The 27,379-nt window shown below is 53.4% G+C and overlaps 1 protein-coding gene across 4 annotated transcripts in view; it reads right to left on the bottom strand.

Moving 5' to 3' along the window:
- MAEA (macrophage erythroblast attacher, E3 ubiquitin ligase) overlaps positions 1–26,806 on the bottom strand; it is a 53,641-nt gene extending 26,835 nt beyond the window's left edge. For all 4 annotated transcript variants that reach the window (XM_033213426.1, XM_033213428.1, XM_033213427.1 and 1 more), the window contains exon 1: positions 26,677–26,806. In XM_033213426.1, coding sequence (XP_033069317.1) covers positions 26,677–26,745 — 69 coding nt within the window. In that variant the 5' untranslated portion in view covers positions 26,746–26,806. The remainder of the gene's footprint in view (positions 1–26,676) is intronic.
- Positions 26,807–27,379: the final 573 nt, after the last annotated feature.

Raw genomic sequence — 27,379 nt, 5'->3', positions numbered from 1 at the left:
TCTCTGCCCGTTTCCTGTGCTCTACGGTTTGAAAGCAGCATGAATGACAGAATCACGCCCCAGCGCTCCCCAGCTGCCGTGGCCGGGCTCTCGCAGGAAACACTGCCCGTGGTCCTAGCTGCGCTGGCAGCCAGCAGCTCACCGCACAGCGCGTCAGCAACACGGCCATGCTGCTGCCCGGGAGCACTGGGCCCAACTCTGCCATCGCAGCTGTGCTGGAACAAGCACTCCACCTCTGCCGCATCTCCAGCCGTGCCCAACCATGGGGGACAGACTCTCGGGCACTGCCTGCTCCCCTGGCCCTGGGCGGGCCTTGACCTCGTGTCAGCCACTGTGCTTAGCCGTGAGGTCACGTGAGGAAGGCAGGACTGCAGTGAGGGAGACCTGGACACAGCTCAGCACTTGGGCTTCCCAGGACTGGGACAGCCAGGGCAACAGAGACTGGACTGGCCTCAGCCAAGGAAGGAGTCACACAGCAGGGTTCTTCCCCAGACTTTCCCCCAAAAGCAGGGGCAGGAGGCAGATGGCAAGGCCAGCTCTGAGCCATTCCCCCCGGCTGCCACTCCCCACTCAGCCTGGCCCCAGCTGCCCTCCACTCAGACATCCCCCAGGGCCGACGTGGACCCACCACAGGTGACAGTGTACACACACTCTCGTTCACACCAGACAGCCACACAGGAGGGCATGCAAATGGCAGCCAGCATCACCGTCTGCTACCGAGCAGGACTCACACTTACTGGTGAGGAAATGAGTCTTAGGATGTTGAGAAGGAAGGCAGGGAAGCTGTCAAGGTACAACACGTTTAACCAACTCACAAAGCAGTGACAACAGGAGACGGACTCGAAGCCAGGCACCGTGTGTGCCATCCAGAACCAAGCTTACTGGTGCCATGCGGCCTGGGGTCCCATCACCCACACTGCCCACCTTCAAGATTTCTCCCAAGGATTCAGCACCCCTTAGGAAAGATGGGAGAAATTATTTTTCTCTGCTCTACATCCAGTGATGGGAAGTCACAGCAGACAGCACTTCAGCTCTCCATAAATACCTGACCAGTGCAAGCAAGTTCAACCAGACCCACTGGGGAAGGCCCCAAAGGCCCCCGAGGCCCTGACACCACAGCTGGACACCGGCCTGCGCCGCGCGACTCTCCCACTGGAGACCGTATCTGAGCGTGTCCTGCCACGAGGCGTAATTTCTAAAGGACGCAAAGCACACTCAGTCTTCGCTCTGCCATGCCGGGGTCTCACACAAGCAGGACAGAAAGTCTTTGCCATTAGACGGATAGACAAAGAGGCACAACCACCCTCGCTCGCACGGAGGAACCCACATAGCATCCACACACCAGCACATTCCAGAATGCCACCAGGAAAGGAAAGGCCTCTCTGGACGTCCCTCAGCTGCATTCAAGTTCCACGCGGGAACGGGGCCTTTCCGGACTGTCCAATCCCTGGCGGGCCATCCCCCTCACCGCAGTGCTTACGCTGCTCAGGCACAGGGCAGAGCTCCGGGCAGCTGATGTGCTGCGGGCAGGAACTCCCAGCGCAAGGCAAAGAGGCCCTGCACAGAACTCGCCACGCTTACGCAGGACACGAGCATGAAGGAAGCCCAGGAGGGGCTCACCGGGGCCACGGTGTCTTCCCAACTGGAAAGACCCCACCTCCCTGCCAGCGGCTCTCAGGGTCCACATCCAGCCGCTTACTCCTCAGGCCTCCCACGCCTCTGTGCACGCTCCTCCCACCTCCCTGCCTCCGCTCCTCCTCCTGCTCCTCCTCCAGCGCCGGCCTGGGGCTATCCAATCTGCGTTCAGGGGATGAGCGCCGCAGACCCTCTCACTCCAGCTGGGCAGCTGCTGACCACACCCCCCAGAGACGCCAAGCCAGCCCCGGAAAGCAACGCCTCCTCTTCCGGGGAACCCAGCACGTGACTCCCGGCCCTAAAAGCTCCCCTACACTGGCCTGGGCTGGCTGGTTAGCAACACCCCCTTTACAGGCTCCTTAAAGGGCATTTGGTGACCGAGTGAGTGGAATTTCAGAAATACTGAAGACTCTAACTCGAGCCAAATTATCACTCAAGTATGAGGACAAACTGAAGTTACTTTCAGATATGCAAGGGCTGAAAGCTGAACACACACAAACCTTTCTGGGAGAAAAACTACTCAGAAATATTGCTTAGTGACCAAACACAACAAATCCATGGAGAAAGACAATGTAAGACACAAGAAACAGCACTGCAGAGAGGGGCCAGCAGAAAATACAGCTCGCCCAAATGAGGACAGGCAACCTAACAGACTGTATCACAAGAAGAACTGTGAAAAGGGGCAAAGCATTAAAAATAGATTCCTAATAGCACAGGCAACAGAAAGAGACAAATGGGACTACATCAAACTTCAAAACTGCAGAGCAGGAAAAACCAATAGAGTAAAAAATGGGAAAAAATAGCTGCAATCCAGGATCTGCATATGAAGCTACTATCCAGAATGCACTTTAAAAACTCCCACACCTCCACAACCAAAGGAAATCTTCAATTTTAAAACGGGTGAAGGACTTAAGACACTTCTACAGAGAAGATAAACCAATGGCCAAGCGGTACATGACAAGATGCTCCACACGACCAACCACTTGGCAGACGCCAAGTGCAAACGTGAGGCATCACCTCGTGCCTGCTAGGATGGCGACTGCTAAACACCGAAAGCTACGCCACGGCAGGAAGCGGAGCAGCGGGACCCGCGTGCAGGGCCAGGGAATGTGCCCGGCACAGTGTGGAGAGCAGAGGCAATTCCTCAGAACATTAGGCACTAGGCTCCTGAGTCCCCAGCAGGCCACGAGAACTGAAGGCAGGGTCCTAGGAGGTATCTGCACAGCTGTGTTCATGGCAGCCACGAGGCAGAAGCAACCCAAATGTCCATCGCCAGGGGAATGAAGGAAGACAACGTGGCAGTCACACGCCACGTAACGACATTTTGGTCAACAACAGACTGTACAGGTGATGGTGGTCGCATTAAGATTAGGACACTGCATTCTCACTGCACCTTTTCTATGTTTCGATATGTACGATGCAAACCACCACCGTGGAACAGCCACCTGCAGTATTCAGCACAGTGACATGCTGTAGAGGTTTGCAGCCCAGGAGCCACAGGCTGTACCACGGTGTGAGCAGGCAGCAGCCACACCATCCGGGCTCCTGTGAGTGAGTGAGTTCTGCGATGTTCGCACAGTGAAGTCGCCTAATGATGCATTTCTCAGAGCTTTTCCATGTAAGTGACACGTGACTGTATCTGCACATGTAACGGTTCATTTCAGGCATCAACTTGATTGGATTAGGGATACCTAGAGAACCCGTGAAGCATTACTTCTGGGTGTGCCGGTGGGGGTTTTCCAGAGGAGACTGGTGGATGAGTGGGAAGATGCCCTCCAGGTGAGTGGCACCACCCAGCCCGCTGGGGCCCAGACAGAACGAGAAAGGAAGAGGATAAGCAATTTCCTCTCCCTCCTGGAGCTGGGACCCTGCCCTTTGGCATCAGCACTCCAGGGTCTCTGGCCTTTGGACATTGGGACTTGCACCAGCATCCCCCAGGGTTCTCAGGCCTTTGGCTCTGGACTGAGCCATGCACCAGCTTCCCAGGGTCTCCGGGGTGCAAGTCTGCTGGGGGACTCAGCCTCTGTAATCACATGAGCCGATTCCCCAACAAATCCCCTCATCTACCAATATACAGTATGAATTCTGTCTCCCTGGGGAAAACTAACACAACACACAGTGGAATAGTATTCAGCCTTTTAAAAGAAGGCAATCCTCTCACACGCTGTAACATGGATGAATCTTGAGGACATTCTGCTAAGTGAAAAAAGTCAATCATGAAAAGACAAATCTGCATGACTCTGCTTGTGTGACGTATCTCACACAGTCCGACTCTTAGACACAGAAAGCAGAATGGTGGATGCCAGGGGCTGGGGTGGGGAGGAGGCAGTTTTGTTCAATGGCTATGGAGTTTCCAGTTTGCAAGACGAGAGGGTCCTAGTGATACAGATGGTATGACTGTACTGTGTGCTTATGGTACAGTGTCTACGCTATAAATGGATAAAGTGGTTGCTGTATAAAATGGTTGATGGCAAATTTTATATATATGTAACATTAATAATATCTTAAATTTAAAAATGTTAAAAAAATTCTAATGAATTTTGGTAAATGGCACTGATTGCAAGACTTCTTATAAAGCTAGAGTGATCAAGCCAGTGCAGCACTGGTCCAGAAACGGATACAGGGCCAGTGCAGGTGGGGAGCCCAGAAGAGGACCCACAGGCAGGGTCCGTTACATCCAGCCAAGGGGCCAAGGCTACTGAGGGGAAGGACAGTCTCTGCAACAGCCAGGACAAGGAAGGGATGGCCCTCAACCCAAACCTCACATCCCCACGACAAGGGCGTCCATATAGATCACGGACCTAAACATAAAAGCTCAAACTGTGAAACTCCTTAGAGGGAAACACGGGAGAAAATCTTCCCATCTTTGAGACAAGCAATGGTTTCTTAGAAGGATACAAAATGCACCAACTGTAAAAGAAAAATCCATCCTCTGAACCTTATCAAAACTAAAACTTCTCCTCTTCAGAAAACAATATAGAAAATAGAACATGAGCCATAGACTGGGAGAAGGCCTTCATAGCACACCTGACAAAGGGCTTCCATCAGAAATAGAGCCAACTCCTGCAGCCTCAGTATTAGGACAAGCAAGCTCCCCCGACCCCTTTTTTTTTTTTTTTTTGAGACAGAGTCTCACTCCATCACCCAGGCTGGAGAGCAATGACGCAATCTCGGCTCACTGCAACCTTCGCCTCCCGGGTTGAAGCGATTGTCCTGCCTCAGCCTCCCGAGTAGCTAGGACTACAGGCGCCCACCACCTCGCCCAGTTAGCAATCCCATTTTTTTAATGGGGAAAAGGTTTGAACAGGAACATCACAAAAAAGTTCTATGAAGGGCAGGTCATCTCTAGGAAGACATGCGACATCATGAGTCGTTAGGGAAATGCAAATTAGACCACAGAGGAAGGGATGATGATGAATTTTATGGGTCCATTTGACGCTGCCAGGTTCCCCAACAAACATTTGGCCAAGTATTATTCTGGGTGTGTCTGTGGGAGCATTCTGGGATGGGATTAATATGTGAATGGGTAGACTGAGGAAAGCCCACAGCCTTCTCGTTGGGGAAGGGCCTGCCCCATCTGCTGAGGACCTGAAGGGAAGGGCAAGGCTGGGTAAGAAGGAACTCCTCCTGTGGGTGGGGCATGGTCTTTTCTGGCCTTTGCACTTGGACTAAACCGTGGCTCTTCCTGAATCTCCCGCCCGCCTGACAGCTTCTGGGTTAAAACTGTTACTGTCAGCCCTCTTGGTCCTCAGGCCATGAGACTCAGACTGGAACTACACTTCAGCTCTCCTGGGTCTCCAGCTTGGGACTTAGCCTCGATAACTGCACCAGCCAATTCTTTGTGATACATCGCCTTACGTGCACGCATGTGCGCACACACACACACCCACACGCACGCACCCACACAGGTGCGCACACACCCACATGCGTGCGCACCCACACACACGCGCGCACACACCCACACGCACGCGCGCACACACCCACCCACGCACGGGTGCCACTGGCTGTTTCTCTGGAGAACCCTGGCACCCAGAAGGACAGTTCCAAGTCAAGAGACCGCCACCACATGCTGTGGAGCCAGGATACCTGGACTCTTGCTGGCCGCCGTTCTAATGATCCTTCTGGAAAAAGCACTTAGTTCTTTAAAAGGTAAAGACACCTACCAGATGACTCAGCCATTCCACTCCCAAGAAAAATGGACATAGAATATCCACATACAGGTGCAGGAATGCTTGTTCACCACAGTTCCAAATGTCCATTGACCAGGAGGACGAGTAAACAAACCGTGGTGTGCCCACACAGAAGAGTCCTCCAGCAATCAGAGGGAGGGCCGTGCCGCCTGGAAGCAGCTGGGCACAGCAGCACACTTGGGCTCACTCACAAGGCACCCTAACCAGGGCCGGGCTCACCTACTGCAGCGGCTCTCCACAGGGACAACGTGCTCCCCAGAGGACATCTAGACCTTTTTGATTTGCCACAATTGAAGCATGGCTGTGAACTGGACAAACCACAAGAGGAAATTAACTGGAACAAAGAAAACCTTATCGATCCACCGAAAGAAATGAAAAACCAAAGACAAAAGTATAGGAAACAGAAAGCAAAATCAGACGGCGAAGAGAGGTCCACAGTATTAGTAATCATCGTAAATCTGGACGGCTACGGAAAGACAGAAATATCAGTACAAGTTTTTTGTTTTTAAAACATCTCTCAGAAGCCGAAGCAGATTAAAAAAAGGATAAAGCCACAAAGCAGTACCATTCAATACAGTACGTGAGCCACATTTGTATAGTTTCATATTTTCTAGTAGCCATAGTACAAAGAAACACATGAAATGTATTTTAATATATTTTATTTAACCCAATTCATCCCAAATACGTTCATTTAAACAATATAAATAATTATCAGGGGCCAGGCATGGTGGTTCACGCCTGTAATCCCAGCACTTTGGGAGGCCGAAGCAGGTGGATCACGAGGTCAGGAGAACGAGCCCATCCTGGCTAACACGATGAACCCCGTCTCTACTAAAAACACAAAAAAAACTAGCCGGGCGAGGTGGCGGGGGCCTGTAGTCCCAGCTACTCGGGAGGCTGAGGCAGGAAAATGGCGTGAACCGGGAGGCGGAGCTTGCAGTAAGTGGAGACCACGCCACTACACTCCAGCCTGGGCGACAGTGCGAGACTCTGTCTCAAATAAATAAATAAATAAAACAATTTGAGGGCGAAGCACGGTGACTCATATCTGGAATCCCTGTGCTTTGGGAGGCCAAGGTGGGAGGACTGCTTGAGGCCAGGAGTTGGAGACCAGCCTGGGCAACATAGGCACCCCCGTCTCTACAAATAATATACAAAATAAAACAATAATAAATAATCATTAGATATTTTACATTCTTTACCCTCTTGGTACTAAATCTTGGAAAGCCAGGGTGTGTTTTACATTGAGAGCACACGACAATTTGGACCAACAACATCTCAAGTACTCGACAGCCACATGGGACTCCCAGAAGACACACGGGTGAGGTTAAGGAAACTGGAGCCATACTACCAACAGGGGGAGGAGGGTGGGTGGGGTTTGACAGGAGCTACAGAACCTGGGCCTCACCCTTTGACCCAGGTATTCTACTTCTATGGACCAAGACTAAAAACTCCCCACTCCTATGTGCAGAGCTACACACCATGGACCCCCCCTGCCCTGCTGGAACCCCCGCCCCGCCGTCGGAGCCCCCTGCCCTGCCAGCATGGTGCAAGCATGCTCTTCAGTTGTCTGTTAAGCTGAATCATACAAAAAATCCCAATGTCATTTTTAATTTTACCAATTTTTACTGACAGAATTCACAGGTCATACAATTCACCCTTTTAATGTGTACAATTTAGTAGTTTTTAGAATAAGCACAAGGTTGTACAAATCACTCTTTACTTCCAGAAGATTCATCACTCCAAAAAAGGAACCCACTGTAGTCCCCTCAGACCCAGGCAATCAACCACCAACCGATTCCATATAAATGGAATCTCACGGGATGTGGACTTTCGTATCTGGCTTTTCTCACTTAGCATGTTTACCAGGTTCACCTGTGATGTGGCATGCAGCAACACCATTCCTCTTCATGGCGGTCTTCCAGGGTATTCATATACCTATTTGTTTAGGAATTCACAAGTGATGGACCTTTGGCTGCTATCGAGAAGGAGATGGCATTCTTTGTTTTTGTTTTTTTTTTTGAGACGGAGTCTCACTGTCGCCCAGACTGGAGTGCAGTAGCGTGATCTCAGCTCACTACAACCTCCGCCTCCCAGGTTTAAGCGATCCTCCTGCCTCAGCCTCCCGAGTAGCTGGGACTACAGGTACACGCCACCACACCCGGCCAATATTTTTAATTTTTTTTGTATTTTTAGTAGAGATGGTGTTTCACCATGTTGACCAGGATGGTCTCAATCTCCTGACCTCATGATCCACCCGCCCCGGCCTCCCAAAGTGCTGGAATTACAGGCATGAGCCACCACACCCGGCCCAAGGATGACATTCTTAAGTTTCTACTGCTCTTGGGGATAAGCTGAGGAGAGGAACTGCCAGGTCCTACGGTAACTCCGTGTGTCACCTGAAGAACGGCCAGGTTGTTTTCCAAGGTGGCTACGTTTGAGGATTTCAATTCCCCACATTCACACCCAACAACTCGCCATTGATTTTCCTACAGCCCTTCTGGTGGGGTATAAAGCAACACCTCACTATGGTTTTAGTTTGTATTTCCCCAAGGATTAATGATGTGCTTAGAGGTCATTTGTATATCTTTGCAGAAGTTTGCTAAAATTGTGTGCTCATTTAAAAAATGTTTTCTTGGCCGGGCGCAGTGGCTCACGCCTGTGATCCCAGAACTTTGGGAGGCCAGGGTGGGGGATCACGAGGTCAGGAGATCAAGACCATCCTGGCTAACATGGTGAAACCCCGTCTCTACTAAAAATACAAAAAAATTAGTCAGGCATGGTGGCGGGCACCTGTAGTACCAGCTACTCGGGAGGCTGAGGCAGAAGAATGGGGTGAACCCGGGAGGAGGAGCTTGCAATGAGCCAAGATGGCGCCACTGCACTCCAGCCTGGGTGACAGAGCGAGACTCCGCCTCAAAAAAAAAAAAAAGGTTTCTTTTGCCTTTGTATTAATGAACTAGAAGAGTTCCTAACCTATTCTGAATACTAAACCCTTAACAGATATATGACTGGCAAAGATTTTCTCCCTGTTCTGAGCAGCTGTCTTTAGTCAGCTCAGGCTGCTGTAACAAATATCACAGACTGGGCGACTGAAACAGCAAACACTGATTTCTCACAGTTGTAAGGGCTGCATGTCTGACCTCAAGGTGCCAGCACGGTGGGATTCCCGGTGAGGACCCTCTTCCTGGTGATGTCCTCACGTGGTCCTTCCCAGGTATGTGCATGCTGAGAGTGCCCTGTTCTCTTCGTCTTCCTATGAGGACACTAACCTCAGCACTGGGTCTCTATCCTCGTGACCACCTTCAAACCCAATTACCTCCCAAAGGCCGTACCTCCAAATACCACCCCATGGCAGGTTAGGGTCTAAGCACATGGAGCCGGAGGGACTCAGACACTCAGCACACAGCAGTAGTCTGCAAAACTTCCTCAACAGTGTCCTTTGAAGGTTTGAAATACAACCTTCCCATTTTAGTCGTCTAGTTTACCTATTTTGTGCGTGTGCATGTGTGTGTGTGTTTTAGGCATTGTAGCTAATAAACCACTGCCTAATTCCATGTCAGGAAAAGTTACATCTTTAAGAGCTTTATAATTTTAGGTCTTACATGTAAGTCTGACCCATTTTAATTTTTTTTTTTTTTCTTTTTTTGAGACGGAGTCTTGCTCTGTCGCCCAGGCTGGAGTGCAGTGACCGGATCTTGGCTCACTGCAAGCTCTGCCTCCCAGGTTTACACCATCCTCCTGCCTCAGCCTCCCCAGTAGCTGGGACTACAGGCGCCCGCCACCTCGCCCGGCTAGTTTTTTTTGTATTTTTTAGTAGAGACGGGATTTCACTGGGTTAGCCAGGATGGTCTCAATCTCCTGACCTCGTGATCCGCCCGTCTCGGCCTCCCAAAGTGCTGGGATTACAGGCTTGAGCCACCGCGCCCGGCCTATTTTAATTTTTTTATACAGTGTGTGCGGTTGAAGCCCAACTTCGTTTTATGCTTGTGGAGATCTAGTTATCTCAGCATCACTTGTTGAAAACACTATTCTTTCCTATCTTGGCAGCCTCGCTAAAACTCAATTCCCACGAATGCATGGGTTCACATCTGGACTCTGATTCCACCCCGCTGACGTGCATCAACCCTTTTGTGATTCCACCCCACTGATCTACATCGACCCCTCTGCCAGCACCGTGCAGTCTTCATCACCACGGCTCCGTGGAAAGCACTGAAGTCAGGAAACGCAGGCCTCACAACTGCTTTCTCAAAGATGGCTCCTCGCATTTCCACACGAATTTTCAAAACAGCTGTCAATGTCCACAAAAAGGCCAGCTGAGATTTTGACACAAAAATCTATTGAATCTGTAGGTCAACTAGGGGAGTATTGCTGTCTTAATAACAGTAAGTCCTATTTCTAAGTATCTTATTATTTTGGTGCTGTTGTAAATAACATTTTAATTTCCTTTTCGATCATTTCCAAGGTAAAGAAATATAACTTATTTTTACTTATCTTGTATTGTGCAACCTTGACGAACTAGTTTATTAGTACTACCAGTTCCCAAGTGTGTTCCTTAGGAATTCCATATAGAAGATCATGTCATCTGCAATTACAACTTTACATTTTCTTTTCCAGTATGAATGTCTTTTATTTATTTTCCTTGCCTAACTGTCCTAGTTAGAGCCCCCAGGATGATGCCAAATGTAAATGGGAACTGACATCTTTCATCTTGTTGCTGTTCTTAGGAGGAAAGTGTTACTGTATGGCATGAAGCAAGATGTTAGCTGTGGGTTTTCCACGATGCCCTTTATCCGACTGAGGAAGTTCCTTTCTATTCCCGGTTTTTCCAGCATGAGTGTTTGTATGATGAAAAGGTGTTGGATTTTGTAAAGTGCTTTTGTTGCATCTATTGAGATGATTAGGTGGTTGTTGTCCTTCATTCTATTAATATGATACATGAAATTGATTTTCATGCATTGAACCAACCTTGCATTTCTGGGGGAAATCCTACTTAGTCCTGACGCATAATCCTTTCTATATGTTACCAGATTCAGTTTGCTAAGATTTTGTTGAAGATTATGGCATCTATTTTCTTTCAACTGGAACAATGGTCTGTGGCTTTGTGATGTATTTGTCTGGTTCAAGGTTATATCAAGGTTATACTGGCCTCACAGAAGGAGTTGGGACGTACTCCCTCCTTAACTGTTTTTAGGAAGAGTTGGTGTAAATTCTTCTTTAATGTTTTTTTTTTTTTTTTTTGAGGCGGAGTCTCGCTCTGTCGCCTGGACTGGAGTGCAGTGGCCAGATCTCAGCTCACTGCAAGCTCCGCCTCCTGGGTTTCCGCCATTCTCCTGCCTCAGCCTCCCGAGTAGCTGGGACTACAGGCGCCCGCACCTCGCCCGGCTAGTTTTTGTATTTTTAGTAGAGACGGGGTTTCACCGTATTAGCCAGGATGGTCTCGATCTCCTGACCTCGTGATCCGCCCGTCTCGGCCTCCCAAAGTGCTGGGATTACAGGCTTGAGCCACCGCGCCCGGCCTCTTCTTTAATGTTTAACAGAATTCATCAGTGAAACCATCTGGTCCTGGGCTTTTCTTTGTGAGGTTTTTTGTAGTAACCACCTGTTACAGGTCTATTAAGTCATCATTTTTAACTTACAAAAATAACAACTATATATGGTTCAACCTAATACATTTTTCCTTCTACACATTTTGTCTGTGTCCCTTGTGCAATGCTTATTTGTTTTTATTTACTTATTCACTTACTTATTCCTTCATTCACACAGGGTCTCACTCCACTGTTCGGGCTGGAGCCCAGTGACACAATCATAGCTCACTGCGGCCTGGAGCTCCTGGCTCAAGTGATCCTCCTGCCTCAGCCTCCCAAAGTGCTGGGATTACAGCCATAAGCCACTGTGCCTGGCTTGGTATTTGCTTTTAAATTCTGGTTCTATCTTATCTGGTTATACCAAATAATTAAACTTTTATTTATCACATCTCCCCAATTTTTCCTAAGTAATTTGTTGCATTACAGCTTTTTACAATCACAGGATTTCTCAACTTAGCGAATGTTAAATTACATTTTCTCCAGTACATCTTCCCCTTCGGTGACTCATAGAAGTAATCCTCCCTGATTTCGTCACTGAAACAGAATGTGGCAAGTAGCGTGAGTGGAGACATGCGTGAAACGTCTGCACCTGCTTGCCCGCTGCCCCCACACTGTGCCATCAGCTTCAGGATGTGCCTCCTCAAACCTTCTCAAGCCTTTGCTGTGCTTCTCTGACAGAATTTGCTGACAAAAAGAAACGCATTTTAGTGTGTCATCATCATGTTTTCACCAACACAGGAAGGAAGAATTTCCCCAATGGCATGAGGCTCTTTGTCTTTTGCAATTAACCATAAGAGGTTTCTAAACAGTGATCACAAAGCTCATCACAGGGCCAGAAGTGCTGGATTAAGCCCTGAGTGGCAGTTTGCATCCCCCTCCGTCCTGGAGGGCCCAGTCTCATGTTCTGGTGCAGGGCATGTAATCACGGTGGCTTTCTGCCATCCTGAGCTAATCACCCCAAGCACAGCACATACCCTGAGGGAGGCTCACAAAGGACAAAAATGCTTCAAATCCCCCAAGAGGCTTCTTGAAAAAAAAGACCCTTCCAGTCAACTTCTGAGGGGATGTGACCAGATTGACGTTGCGCCCTACAAAGTTCACGGTGGGAAGAGCACTGTTGGCCCTGAGCTCCGCACTCCCAGTTAGGCTCAACCTTAGCCAGCCACTTCCTTGCAGGAACCTTTTTAAGCCACTGATCCATCTTGGAAAGGGTATGTGACCTGTGACAGTGGCACATACACACACAACACAGCACCAGATTCGGAAGTCAGCAGTGTGGAAGAGCCGGGGCCGTGCCCCACGCAGTCCAGTGCCCTCATCCCCGGGTCACTCCCTGACCAAACGACACACAGACCACAAGCGGGCAGGAATGTCAGTTCATATACACGACATTAGCAGAGCTTCCTTCCTCACCTTTCCATAAAATATTTCAAAGGGAGCCAGCTGTTCTGCCACAAGGTCACGACTTCGGCAGTTACATACCTGGCTGTTGTGTCTGGCAGGGCCCAGCCCTTCTTGGTGTCCCTTTCATTATAAATAAGAAATGTTTTATCAAACACAAAAAGAGCAACATGGTATCATTATGGTTTCATGCAGAAACACGGCATCCTCTGCTAGTGCCAATCTTCCTTCGGGCCTTTACTGAAATAGCACCATGGCAGTCAGGCTCCCTGCGAAGGACACTGCTGGATCGTCTGTTTCTGCTGCTTTGGGTTATGGTGAATTGGATGTGTTCTAACTGGCTGGCGGTGGTATAGAGAACAGCGACTGGGTTTCGTGCACTTACTGCGTGCCCCGTTATTGTGCTGACTTTCTCAATGATTACATTTACTTCTATTTCAATTCTTGCTGCTTTAGACAGAATTGCCAAAATAATATTTAATATTATTTTGCTCATTTGTTAATTGGAAAATTGATTTCTTCTCTATCCTCCAAAAGAGCTTATAATCCCAGTGGTCAGAAATGAGCAAATACCGTATGTGAGACAGCAGTCATGACTCAGGAGGGAAAAGGGCGGAAGTGGGAGATGCTGGGGCTGCGGTTTCAACAGTGGGGTCAGAGAAGCTTCACAAGGTGACAGCTCAACAAAGATTGAAAGAGGTGAGGACATGGGCCCACGGACATCGGCAAAGACTGAAGGAGGTGAGGACATGGGCCCACGGACATCGGCAAAGATTGAAGGAGGTGAGAACATGGGCCCACGGACATCGGCAAAGACTGAAGGAGGTGAGAACATGGGCCCACAGACATCGGCAAAGATTGAAGGAGGTGCGGACATGGGCCCACGGACATCGGCAAAGATTGAAGGAGGTGAGAACATGGGCCCCACATCGGCAAAGACTGAAGGAGGTGAGAACATGGGCCCACAGACATCGGCAAAGATTGAAGGAGGTGAGAACATGGGCCCCACATCGGCAAAGACTGAAGGAGGTGAGAACATGGGCCCACAGACATCGGCAAAGATTGAAGGAGGTGCGGACATGGGCCACGGACATCGGCAAAGATTGAAGGAGGTGAGAACATGGGCCCCACATCGGCAAAGACTGAAGGAGGTGAGAACATGGGCCCACAGACATCGGCAAAGATTGAAGGAGGTGCGGACATGGGCCCCACATCGGCAAAGACTGAAGGAGGTGAGAACATGGGCCCACGGACATCGGCAAAGATTGAAGGAGGTGCGGACATGGGCCCCACATCGGCAAAGACTGAAGGAGGTGAGAACATGGGCCCACGGACATGGCAAAGATTGAAGGTGAGGACATGGGACCACAGACATCTGTGGGAGGAGCGCTCCAGACAGAGGAGGGTGGCACTAAAACCCTGGGCTCAGCATGCTGGCCTGGCTGAGCGGCGGCAGAAAGGCCACTGGCCCAGCGCCCTACAGGGCAAAGGCCCTGGGAGCCACTGTAACAACCCTGGCCTTCATCCCCAAGACAGGAAACTCCTAGAACAAAAGGATGACAGGATCTGGCGCTGGGGCAGCTGGGGTGGGCATGGGCAGAGCAGGACCAGCCAGAAGGCTATTCAGTATTCCGGAGAGAGATGCGACTTGAGCTGCAGGGGCAGAGAAGGGAAGAGCAGCAGCAGCTGCGCCTGGGCATGTCCTGACGCCAGGGTGGAGGGCCAGACGGGCTGGGCACGAGCTGCGACAACAGAGGTGTCAAGGCCAACCCGCAGGTTCTGGCCTGACCGAGACCGAGGGAGGGGAGACTGGTAGAATCTGACCGAGGGAGGGGAGACTGGTAGAATCTGACCGAGGGAGGGGAGACTGGTAGAATCGGACCGAGGGAGGGGAGACCTGGTAGAATCTGACCGAGGGAGGGGAGACTGGTAGAATCTGACCGAGGGAGGGGAGACCTGGTAGAATCGGACCGAGGGAGGGGAGACTGGTAGAATCGGACCGAGGGAGGGGAGACCTGGTAGAATCGGACCGAGGGAGGGGAGACTGGTAGAATCTGACCGAGGGAGGGGAGACCTGGTAGAATCTGACCGAGGGAGGGGAGACTGGTAGAATCTGACCGAGGGAGGGGAGACTGGTAGAATCTGACCGAGGGAGGGGAGACTGGTAGAATCTGACCGAGGGAGGGGAGACTGGTAGAATCTGACCGAGGGAGGGGAGACTGGTAGAATCTGACCGAGGGAGGGGAGACTGGTAGAATCTGACCGAGGGAGGGGAGACTGGTAGAATCTGACCGAGGGAGGGGAGACTGGTAGAATCTGACCGAGGGAGGGGAGACCTGGTAGAATCTGACCGAGGGAGGGGAGACCTGGTAGAATCTGACCGAGGGAGGGGAGACCTGGTAGAATCTGACCGAGGGAGGGGAGACCTGGTAGAATCTGACCGAGGGAGGGGAGACTGGTAGAATCTGACCGAGGGAGGGGACCTGGTAGAATCTGACCGAGGGAGGGGAGACTGGTAGAATCTGACCGAGGGGGGGGAGGACTGGTAGAATCTGACCGAGGGAGGGGAGACTGGTAGAAGCTGACCGAGGGAGGGGAGACTGGTAGAATCTGACCGAGGGAGGGGAGACCTAGTAGAATCTGACCGAGGGAGGGGAGACCTGGTAGAATCTGACGAGGGAGGGGAGACCTGGTAGAATCTGACCGAGGGAGGGGAGACTGGTAGAATCTGACCGAGGGAGGGGAGACTGGTAGAATCTGACCGAGGGAGGGGGAGACTGGTAGAATCTGACCGAGGGAGGGGAGACGGGTAGAATCTGACCGAGGGAGGGGAGACTGGTAGAATCTGACCGAGGGAGGGGAGACTGGTAGAATTGACCGAGGGAGGGGAGACTGGTAGAATTTGACCAAGGGAGGGGAGACTGGTAGAATTTGACCGAGGGCGGGGAGACTGGTAGAATCTGACCGAGGGAGGGGAGACTGGTAGAATTTGACCAAGGGAGGGGAGACTGGTAGAATTTGACCGAGGGCGGGGAGACTGGTAGAATTTGACCGAGGGAGGGGAGACTGGTAGAATCTGACCGAGGGAGGGGAGACTGGTAGAATCTGACCGAGGGAGGGGAGACCTGGTAGAATTTGACCGAGGGAGGGGAGACTGGTAGAATTGGTTTGGGCAACAGGTGTTAAGATGAAAAGCTCAGATCTAAATATGCCAAGGAGCTGGGCGTGGTGGCTCACACCTGTTATTCCAACACTTTGGGAGGCCCAGGAGGGAGGACTGCTTGAGACCAGGAGATGGAGACCAGCCTAGATAACGGAGTGAGAACCTAGCTCTACAAATAAAAAAAATTAGCCAGGCATGGAGGTAGGCATCTGTGGTGCCAGTTACCCGGGAGGCTGAGGCAGGAAGATCGTCTGAGCCTAGGAGGTCGAGGCTGCAGTGAGCTGTGATGATGTCACTGCACTCCAGTCTGGGTGCCAGAGTGATACCCCATCTCTAAAAATAATAATAATTTTAATGCCAAGGTGCCTTGCCAAGTGGGTATGTTTTACCGGCTACCGGACACAGGGCTCCGGGGTTGTGAAGATACCTGCCTGGGAGTCATCAGTATACGCAGAGGGTCCTAAGAGTCCACTAGACCCTGTGAGAACACCAAGGCAGCGGCACTCACAGCAACACTCAGGGCCAAGGACTGAGCCCGGGGAGACGCAAGGATGGTGCTCTGGGAGCCCGAGGGGGTGAACTGTCTTCTAGCCCCATGAGAGGTCGAGATGGGCAGCAAGAATCCAGCATGGGTCTCAGCAGTGTCTTGAGGTTACCTGGTGCCCCAGCTATAGCACTGTGATGGGGGCAAAACCAGATGAGAAGCAATTCCAGAGACCCCAAGGCAGTGCCCGCTCAGAGAGAGGGGACCCGTGGGTCCCGCCGACAGTTAACCAGAAGACGGTGCGTGTACCTCTTCATGGTTAACCAGAAGACGGTGTGTGCCTCTTCAGGTCACAGGGACGGGGCAGGGGGTCTGGTGCATGAACAAAGGCTGGCCTTAGGTGGAGCACAGATGACGTATCCCCAGTAATGGGAAGGACAGTGAGCACAAGTGGGCAGAGAACAGACAGGGCCAAGCCACAAGCACAGCACAAGGATGGGGGCAGGCGCAGGGGCGCTCATGGAGAACAGGTGGCATATGGAACAGTACCTGGTGTACAGGGTGCTAAAATGCCTCTAGAAGCATGGCCATGCTGCCAGGCAGTACTCCGCACCCACTCCAGGCCAGCAACCAGGTTCGTCAGCAGTTAGGTGCTGCTTCTGTGGCCAGTGCAGGGGCCTTTCACAGCGGGGTTTCCATGCTGGAATGTTCTAGAACAATGGGAAGGAGAGAAGGGCAGGGGCTGGGGCTACATTGCAAGGGGTGGAGGGGAGGCGGAAAGGAAATGCAAGAGGCTGACCACACCCAGATGAGGGGACAGGCTGTGAGACCAAGACGTACTCTGGAATGCGGCAAGTGGACGAAAAGTGAGAGGCAAAGTTTAGAAATTTCCCAGACAGACGGGGTAGAAATTGGTTGGGCCAACAGCCATTGACTGTGACTCCTGTGCCAGGCACTCATGCGTGCGAAGTGAACGACAACAAAGGCCAACCCCTGCCCTCACAGAGCAGACGCTCTAAAGGAGACGCCCAACCAAAGCACAGAGAGACTCAGGGGACCACGTCAGACTGTGACGAGTGCTGCAAAGGAAACCAGGCAGGCAAAGGACAAAGGGCAAAAGGAACCACATCCCAATTTTATTTAGGGCAGCAATGAGCCCATACTCAGGCGCGCACTCTCTCTCCATACACACCACACACACACACAAACACACACACGCACACACACATATACGTACACACGCACACACGCACACACACATATACGTACACACGCACACATACACACATACACATACGCACACACATGCACACACGCACGCACACGCACACATACACATGTATGTATTTTTTCAGGCTCCTTCTAAGCTAGAAATGGCCAGCCCCACGCTCTGGGTAATGAGCTGAAGGTAAACACTTGAGAAGATCTCTGCCAAGGGCCCATGCAGGGAGCTGGCCACGCAGGGCGGCACTGTTCCTTCCCCCTTACCCTCCTCCCGATTGGAAGGCCGCAGCCCCAGCAGCCATGGTGGACTCAAGGATAAACGTGAGAAACAGAAATGGAGAAAACCTCCAAGTTCTGGGCTGTCATTGAACAAGTGCCAGGGGACATCACTGTCAACTGACTTCGGAAGGCTGGCTTAGTAAGGCAGGTCTGGGGCTTGTCTGGGGCTCCAAGGCCAAGATACAGCATTTCGTTTTGCGCCTGGAATCGTATCTTTGAACTGCCTCCCAGACATGCGAAGAGAGCTCCCGAAGGTGACTACCCGAGATGGCCTCAGGGAGAGGCCTGGGGAGGGCAGTAGTGTGAGGACAGGAGCATGGAGACCGTCTGTGAAGCCACACGACCTCTGGAGGGCTGGCTGGTGACAGAAAAGAACAAAAAGTCCCCAAGACTAGAGAAGACAGCGCAGGCATGTGAGGACATGCAGCGAGGGGTGGGGAGCGCCAGAGGATGGTGTCACAGGAGACAAGTGAAGGGAATGTTCAAGGCAGTGCGGTTCGCTGTGGACTGACCACTTTCAGGAGCGTCATCCTGTCCTCAAGAGAAGCATTTGGGTGGAATGTTGGGGGGCAAAAACCTGATTGAGGTAAAACAGGAAGAGAGACATAAGGAAGGTGCAGAGAAAGGGAGTCATAACTGGAGGAGGACATGGGGCTAGGAAGTGGTTTGGTTCACGAGAAGAAGACTCAAGAGCCATCTGCACACCAGGGAGCCGCACAGCCAATGGGAAAACCGGCCAACAGGAGAGGGAGAGTCAACTGCAGGAGCAGCCGCGAGGCAAGGGCACAGCGCAGGTGAGGGGGGCACAGCGCAGATGGAGGGGGGCACAGCGCAGATGGAGGGGGGCACAGCGCAGATGGAGGGGGGCACACAGCGCAGATGGAGGGGGGCACACAGCGCAGATGGAGGGGGGCACAGCGCAGATGGAGGGGGGCACACAGCGCAGATGGAGGGGGGCACAGCGCAGATGGAGGGGGGCACAGCGCAGATGGAGGGGGGCACACAGCGCAGATGGAGGGGGGCACACAGCGCGATGGAGGGGGGCACAGCGCAGATGGAGGGGGGCACAGCGCAGATGGAGGGGGGCACACAGCGCAGATGGAGGGGGGCACACAGCGCAGATGGAGGGGGGCACACAGCGCAGATGGAGGGGGGCACAGCGCAGATGGAGGGGGGCACACAGCGCAGATGGAGGGGGGCACACAGCGCAGATGGAGGGGGGACACAGCGCAGATGGAGGGGGGCACACGCGCAGATGGAGGGGGGACACAGCGCAGATGGAGGGGGGCACAGGCAGATGGGGGGGGCACACAGCGCAGATGGAGGGGGGCACACAGCGCAGATGGAGGGGGGCACACAGCGCAGATGGAGGGGGGCACAGCGCAGATGGAGGGGGGCACACAGCGCAGATGGAGGGGGGCACACAGCGCAGAGGAGGGGGGCACACAGCGCAGATGGAGGGGGGCACACAGCGCAGATGGAGGGGGGCACACAGCGCGATGGAGGGGGCCACAGCGCAGATGGAGGGGGGCACACAGCGCAGGTGAGGGGGCACAGCGCAGATGGAGGGGGGCACAGCGCAGATGGAGGGGGGCAACAGCGCAGGTGAGGGGGGCACAGGCATGGGTGAGGAACGGCACGGGCATGGGTGACGGGGGTACAGGTAAGGAACGGCGCAGGTGGGAGGGCAAAGGCACGGGTGAGGGTGGCACAGACGCGGGTGAGGGGGCACAGATGAGGGTGGTGCAGATGCAGGTGAGGGAGGAGTGGGTGAGGGGGGCACAGATGAGAGCAGCACAGGTGAGGGCAGTGTAGACGTGGGTGAGGGGGCGCAGGTGAGGGGCACAGGTGCTGGTGAGGGGGGCACAGACACGAGTGAGGGGAGCACAGGCGCAGGTGAGGGTAGCACAGGCGCTGGTGAGGGGATGCAGGTGAAGGCAGTGCAGGTGAGGGCGGTCCAGATGCAGGTCGGGGGGGCAAAGGTGCAGGTGAGGGCAGCGCAGGTGAGGGCGGTGCAGACACAAGTGATGGGGCAAAGGCGCAGGTGAGGCGGGCACAGGAGCGGTGAGGGGGCACAGGAGTGGTGAGTCGGGCACAGGAGCAGGTGAGGGGGCACAGGAGTGGGTGAGGGGGGCACAGGCACGGGTGGGGGAGCACAGGCGCGGGTGGGGGTACACGCGCGGGTGGGAGGGTACACACGTGGGTGGGGGCGGTACAGGCACGGGTGGGGGCAGTACAGGCGCAGGTGAGGGGGGCACAGGCGCGGGTGGGGGGCACAGGTGCGGGTGAGGGGGTACAGGCGCGGGTGATGGGGGTACCGGCACGGGTACCGGGGTACACACGTGGGTGAGGGCAGTACAGGAGCAGGTGAGGGGGTACAGGTACAGATGAGGGGGTTATAGGAGCGGGTCAGGGGGGTACAGGAGCGGTGAGGGGGGTACAGGCGTGGGTGAGGGGGGTACAGGTGAGGGTAAGGGGGGTTCAGGCGCGGCTGAGGGGGCTCATCCACCATGGGTGTGAAAGCAGGTGCAGGTCAGGCAGGGTCTGCGTGACAGGCATCGGTGAGCATGAAGTAGGAGGCAAAGTCTGAGGGTCGGGTATGAAAGTTTGGCCTGGATGGCCGGGCGCGGTGGCTCAAGCCTGTAATCCCAGCACTTTGGGAGGCCGAGACGGGCGGATCACGAGGTCAGGAGATCGAGACCATCCTGGCGAACACTGTGAAACCCCGTCTCTACTAAAAAAAAAAAGTACAAAAAACTAGCCGGGCGAGGTGGCGGGCGTCTGTAGTCCCAGCTACTCGGGAGGCTGAGGCAAGAGAATGGCGTGAACCCGGGAGGCGGAGCTTGCAGTGAGCTGAGATCCGGCCACTGCACTCCAGCCCCGGCGACAGAGCAAGACTCCGTCTCAAAAAAAAAAAAAAAAAAAAAAAGAAAGTTTGGCCTGGGAGGAGAGGAAGGAGACTGCTCTGAGCTCCTCCCTCGAGCGGGGCAGCACTCAGGGTCCCGGACCCAGGTCCACAGCCATCAGCACAGCAGGCACTTCCTTCTGCTCAGCCACATTCAGCTCCACAGTCACTACATGTGGTATTAACACAGTGAATAATTCTTTTGTTCAGGTTTTCAAAATAATGGCCCCTAGCTATAATGATTCTGAAATAACAGACCTAAAAATCATCAGCAGTTACCCTGGCAGGAAGTGTGCTTTGCGATGCCTAGGTCAGCACCCAGACATCCCCACTCCGCCTGAAGCCCCCAGAGGGTGGGGCTCGCCGCACAGTCTCCCTGCAGACGGGGCAGTCACATGCTACAGGCGCCAGCCGGCCTTCTCTTCATTCTAGTGCCAATTCTTGGGCTTGCTTCTCATTCTGCCGACCCCTGTACCCACAGACCGAGTCACTGCCCAGCACTCACTCTCGCTGTGAGACCCTCCCTTCACGGTTCTGGGACACCCCCAGCCACAACACCCCAATGGTGCTGTGTGCTTACTGGGGTGATAGTCAGCCAGGACTTCAACACGGTCCACAGAGCCTCACCCCAAAACTTAGCTCTGCCAACCAGCTCACAATATCGTATTCACCAGAGGAGGCTCACCCTCGCACCCCTGCCCCCACCTCCTGCCACTGTCCAACATTCACCTCAACCTCATCAGTGTCTTGAAAGGATCTGAAATGTCTGTGTGTACTTGTGCTGATGCCTCCCTCCCACCGCAGTGTAGACAGGGAACTTACTTGTCTCCCCGTCATGGCAGCTCAGGGCCTGACTGTGCAGGGTCTGACCATACCAGGCCTGACCATCCCTGGCCGAGGGAGGCTCTCAGATCGCTGTTGCGGAGGAGGGCATGCGAGAAGCTAGTGCACCAGCAGCCCTGCTCTGCAGCCTGGCGGCGGTGCCCTGCTCAGGTCCCAGGGTGGCTCCAGGCCTCACATCGGTGCTGCCTCCAGCCTAGCCCGGCCATTACGGTGAATCAGGCATTAAAAAGCCCTTTCTGGACTTGAGATGTGTTTAAAAAATAATATTTAAAAAATCAAACACAAAACCACCCCCCAGCTAGCAGTGACTTCAAGTCCACATCCTCAACTCAGCCTTGCCCATCCAGCTGGAAAGGCCCAGGCCCGGGAGGCGAGACCTGTGCCAGCGCGGAGGCCGCGGAAGCCGGCCCAGGGCCAAACCACCAGTGAACAGTGGGAGAGGCGAGGGGAGTGGAGCCGGGAGCCACAAAGGACAGGTCACGGCTCTTCTGGGCAGAAGGAATTTCCACTGTGCTCTAGAGACTGGGAGAATTCTAGAGGGTTATGTGACTTTACTGCAGATAAAGTACATCAAAAAAGCTGGCCACAGAAGAGGTGGAGACCTGGCCTAAGACTCCTCAGACACAGCATCACCAGAGTCCAACCCAATGTGTGTGTCTCTTGAGTCAAACACTTGGTGGTTGCCTGTGTTTCTCACACTTGAGAACACATGATCCTTCCAAATCCAGCCGAGATGGAGTTAAGAAAACTGCAAAAGGTGCAGGAGAAGTTAAAACTTCAGGCACACAGCTGGCACCTAAACTCCCTACCACAGGTACAAACCCTGACTGTGAGGCATCAGGGCGGTGCCTGGGCAACCAGACTGTCATCAAACCAAAGGCAGAACATGCGAACCTTCCTGTAGAGAATTCAGATACCTGAGAATACGCCCACAGGCCCGGTGTTTCTCAGCCTGTCCTCTGGGGAGAGGACAGCATCACCACCTGGGGTGTGAGAGGACTCACTGGAGCTGCGGGCCCAGGTGGGGCTCACAGAGAGGAGCCAGGTCCAGACCAGTGTCTCTAGGTAATGAACGCTGCTTCCTGCCCTGGGCCGTGCAGACACCCATGTGAAATTCTCTAAATTATTATTTTTCTTCAGCTATCTGAAGGAAAACAGTAGGAGTAAATACACAAAAATGTTAATGAAGTTATCTCTGTGCAGCAGGGTAACTTGAAGAAAAGACAAATTACTTTTATTTATTATTTGAGACAGGGTCTCACTCTGTCACCCAGACTGGAGGGCAGAGGCGCAATCTCAGTTCACCACAGCCTGGATTTCCTGGCTCTAGTGATCCTCTCGCCTCAGCCTCTCAATTAGCTGGGACCACAGGCGCACACCACCGCACCCAACTCATCAAATTACTTTTATAATCGGGGGAAAAAAAAACCTTTTACAAAATAATGAAAACAAGGGCTTCCAATTCAAAATGGTGACCTATGCATGTTGAATTGAAAGATGGTGAATTCCTGAGGTCACGAGTTCAAGACCAGCTGGACAACATGGTGAAACCGCGTCTCTACTAAAAAATACAAAAAATTAGCTGGGCATGGTGGTAGGTGCTTGTAATCCCAGCTACTCGGGAGGCTGAGGAAGGAGAACTGCTTGAATCTGGGAGGCAGAGGTTGCAGTGAGCCGAGACTGCACCACTGCGCTCCAGCCTGGGCGACAGAGCGAGACTCCATCTCAAAAAAGAAAAAAAAAAAAAAAGATGGTGAGTTATGTATCTTTCCCCTCCTCTACAAGGCATTACCCACCACCCTACACCAAATGGCATTCACAGCATTTGACAGCAAAAAAGACACAGCCACAGCCAGGATGCAAGGGTGAGTCCTCCTGAGCCACATCTCCGTTGGGTAAGAGGAAGAAATAAGTCCCTTAAAGCAGGATCCGGCCCAGCAATTCTTGTGGGTATATGCTTGCCCCTAGGGCACATCTAGCAATGTCTGGAGACATTTTGGGGGCATGCTCTTGGCATCTGGCAGGCAGACACCAGGGATGCTGCTAAACATCCTATACTGCACAGTCTCCCATGACCCCCCTCCCCCAACAAAGGCTCATCCAGCCCAAATGTTCACAGGCCGGTCCACCCCTTTGGCGGAAATAGAAGCTGGTGACGAAAGAGGTTCCCAAGGTCAGTGCATGTTGACTGCAGCAATTCACATCTGTTCCATTCTCTTCCCACTTCACCAGGAAAATAGAAAAATAAGTACCTGCCAGGCACCCAGGAGCCCCACCAGCCCCAGCCGCCCTGACGCTGTGAGGAAGCAGACATCCCGGGTGCTACTGCTGAAACCCACCTAGGGCTACCAAGCCCTCTGAAGAGGAAGGAATCCTCTGTGAGTCTGTGGAGGACTCACTTGGCAGGAAAGCAGTTTAACTCTTACCAGGTGAAGATCCAGTCCAGAGCATGCCAGCTCCTACCACCCTGCAGGAGGATGTGCTCTCAAACTTAAGAAGCACGACATCCACCCCATACCTTCCACAACCCCAGTCCCGCAGCCCTTGGGTCCTTCTCTGACATCCGCACTGGCCCCTCCTGGAGACTGAAGAGTACAGGCCTTGAGCTGTGAGCTCAGCATATTCTGTTTAATTCTATACTAATAAATGCTTCTAAATCAAGGATCCCTAGTTCCCCAGCAAAACACCTCCATTATGCACTAGAAATCACTCCTGAAAACTTCTACGAGAAAAAGTTTTAACTCAGTAGTGACACAAGTGTCAACAGAGGAATTACGACACTAGATTTCTTCACCTGTATGACTATCTGCATGACTATTTTAATCAGAAGCTATGCAATCACTCTGGAACGCAAATTACATTCATGATTACAAAACAGCAGAAGACCTGAAGAAGAATCCTTTCTAGAGACCTTCCATCTCCCTTCCTAGTTCCTTCAATACACAATGAAAGGATTTCTGGAAACCTTTCCTATCTGGTGTTTCCCATATTCACCAGCCAGTACCAAAAGTGACAAACCACTGCGGTTCTGATCTTCAAGCCTTCTTGTGTGTTAGCTGAAATGACGGGCCTTGAGGTGCACTGCGTGAGACAAAGTGGTCAGGGGTTAAGGTTCCCCACTAACGGCAGCACAATGTCCTGGTATATACATACCTCTCTCAGCTGCAGGGTCTCCATCTCTAAACCAACAGAGATCCACCAATGTCGCTGAGTGTTAAAAACCAACCACCTACATCTTGGAGGGATCTAGCAAGAGGCTAGACCTTTGGTAACGTCAATAACATTGCCCTCCCTTCCTGGATCAAATGAAGTGCTTGCTGGACACGCATCGCAAGCACCATGATACTCCACTGCGAAACCAGTAGTGGGTCGGGCGCGTGGCTCACACCTGTCAGCCCAAGGCAGGAGGATCGATTGAGCCCTGGAATTCAAAACCACCGGAGGCAACAGTGAAACCCCGTTTCTTTTTTTTTTTTTTGAGAGGGAGTCTCGCTCTATCGCCCAGGCTGGAGTGCAGTGGCCGGATCTCAGCTCACTGCAAGCTCCACCTCCGGGGTTTACGCCATTCTCCTGCCTCAGCCTCCCGAGTAGCTGGGACTACAGGCGCCCGCCACCTCGCCCGGCTAGTTTTTTGTATTTTTTAGTAGAGACGGGGTTTCACGGTGTTAGCCAGGATGGTCTCGATCTCCTGACCTCGTGATCCCCTGTCTCGGCCTCCCAAAGTGCTGGGATTACAGGCTTGAGCCACCGCGCCCGGCCCCGTTTCTTTTTAAAAATATGAAATAAACCGCCAGATAATGAAGAGGAGGAGAAGCTTGCCTCTGCTTTCCTATGAAGACCAGCTACACCAGGGTACAGCCTGGCTTCAGCAGCGCTAACTGTAGCAGGGACCTTTTAATGAATGCCAGGCACTGCTTGAAACAATACGTGGTCACTCATTTCACCCTGAGGTGACACAGGCGCTACCATTGCTTAAATCTGACAAGAATAAACAATCACTAAGTGGGCCCTGATGTCTCCCAGTAAAGATGAACACAGAGGAGCCCGATTCACACCCCAGCAGGATGGCTCACAGCCTGTGCTCTTCAGCCCTTTGCCGAATGGCCCTGGGGCTGAGGGAACGCACAGCAACCTGGCCACATTGCATCCTCCACACCTGTCCCCACACCGTCCGTCCTGAGACGGACGGGAACACCAGGGCGCCCTGGGAGGAGAGAAAAGCTACGCAGCTCCCCAGGAAGGCAACACAGAACCACAAAGCTCAGCCGCAGCTCTGAGAAAGCTATGACCTTGATCTTTTAAGGATTCCTTCCCAGGTGCTTCATATGAAATCCTCTACTAACTAGGTAAAGAGCAAGTATCGGCTTCTTCTACTAGGAGCACAAATTTCATTCTAAGAAGTGCGACATGGCTAAGTGACCACCCAAGGTCACGCAACCGGCAGCCGGACGGCAAGAGCTGTATTTCAGGTTTGGTGACGCCCATCAAAAAGGTCGCTGGGTGCCATCAGGCCGTGAGGTTTCTCCCTACAGCTCCTACCTAGCGACCGGCGCACCCGGCACCTCCCAGCCCTGGGCTCCCGGGAGGGCGGCCGGGCACCGGCCGGGCACGCCACGCATTCCGTCTGCCTGAGCGCCAGAGATCCCACGCCCCGCAAACTCCGGCTTCCACCCCAGCCCCAAATTCGCCAGCCTTCGCGCTGCCAGAGTCGTCGCTGCCTCGGCTCACGCAGCTCTTCAGGCAGAGGGACCACAGTCGGGCGTTGGGCAGGGCCAAAGCCGCCGCCTCCGTCACACCTGCCCGGCGCGGACCCGACGCCCCCGAGGAGCCCGCACGGCCCCGTCAGGCCGCGCCCAGCTCCCGCCGCCCTCGCCGCTGGCCCTCCCGGGGCGGTCCCTCGCGGCCCATGGGCACTGGCTGGAGGCGCCATCGCTACCCTCGGCCTGCGCGGCGCAGGCGCCCACCTTGAGGGTCGGGTACTCCTGGACCTTCAGGGTCATGGACAACTGAGCCGCCGACTCCTGCACCGCCATCTTGAAGCGGCCAAAACATTACCGGGCGGGGGACGCGCGAGCGCGCTGCACGCCGGGAAATGACGCCGCGCGCGCTGGCAGGAGCGGGGCGGGGGCGGGCCGATGCGCCTGCACCAATCGTATCCGCCCACTCGGCCGGAGGCGGAAGAAGGCGCGAACCAATCACTGCCGGGTTTCCTCCCGCTCAGCCAATCAACGGTAGCCCCGGCTGGCGCTTTCCTCCTTGAATTCGCTGCCAGGTTCAGGCCGCAGACGCCGGGGCTGGGGATGCTCCCGGGCCCGGGGCAGGCCGGTGGGGTGCGGAGAGCGGCCCGGGCGGGTGGAGCTGGGGCCGAGCGGGCTGGGGGACTTGGCGTCCGTCCAGTTACTCGGGGCTCCCGCGGGGTGGTCTCCTGTGGGTCCCTCGTGCCTGCGGTACCAAGGCCAACGCCGACAAAACGATTGGCCACATACGCCTGTAGTTTTCACCGATTTACAGCTGCTGGAATCCTGATGTGGAACCTCCGACTTCCCATTGGAAAAGGAAAGGCCCAATACCTAAAATTGATTTATGGACAGAAACTCCCGAAGCATGAGAAGCTTGTGGCCTCTCCGCCCTCTCCTTGCAGGGTGGGCAGCGCTGGCATCCGGGTCG

Source organism: Trachypithecus francoisi, unplaced genomic scaffold, assembly GCF_009764315.1.
Source record: "Trachypithecus francoisi isolate TF-2019V2 unplaced genomic scaffold, Tfra_2.0 Lachesis_group1, whole genome shotgun sequence".
In the NCBI taxonomy this organism is placed as follows: Eukaryota; Metazoa; Chordata; class Mammalia; order Primates; family Cercopithecidae; genus Trachypithecus; species Trachypithecus francoisi.
The sequence above is the reverse complement of the archived record's forward strand: the minus strand, read 5'-3'. Positions and strand labels throughout refer to the sequence as shown.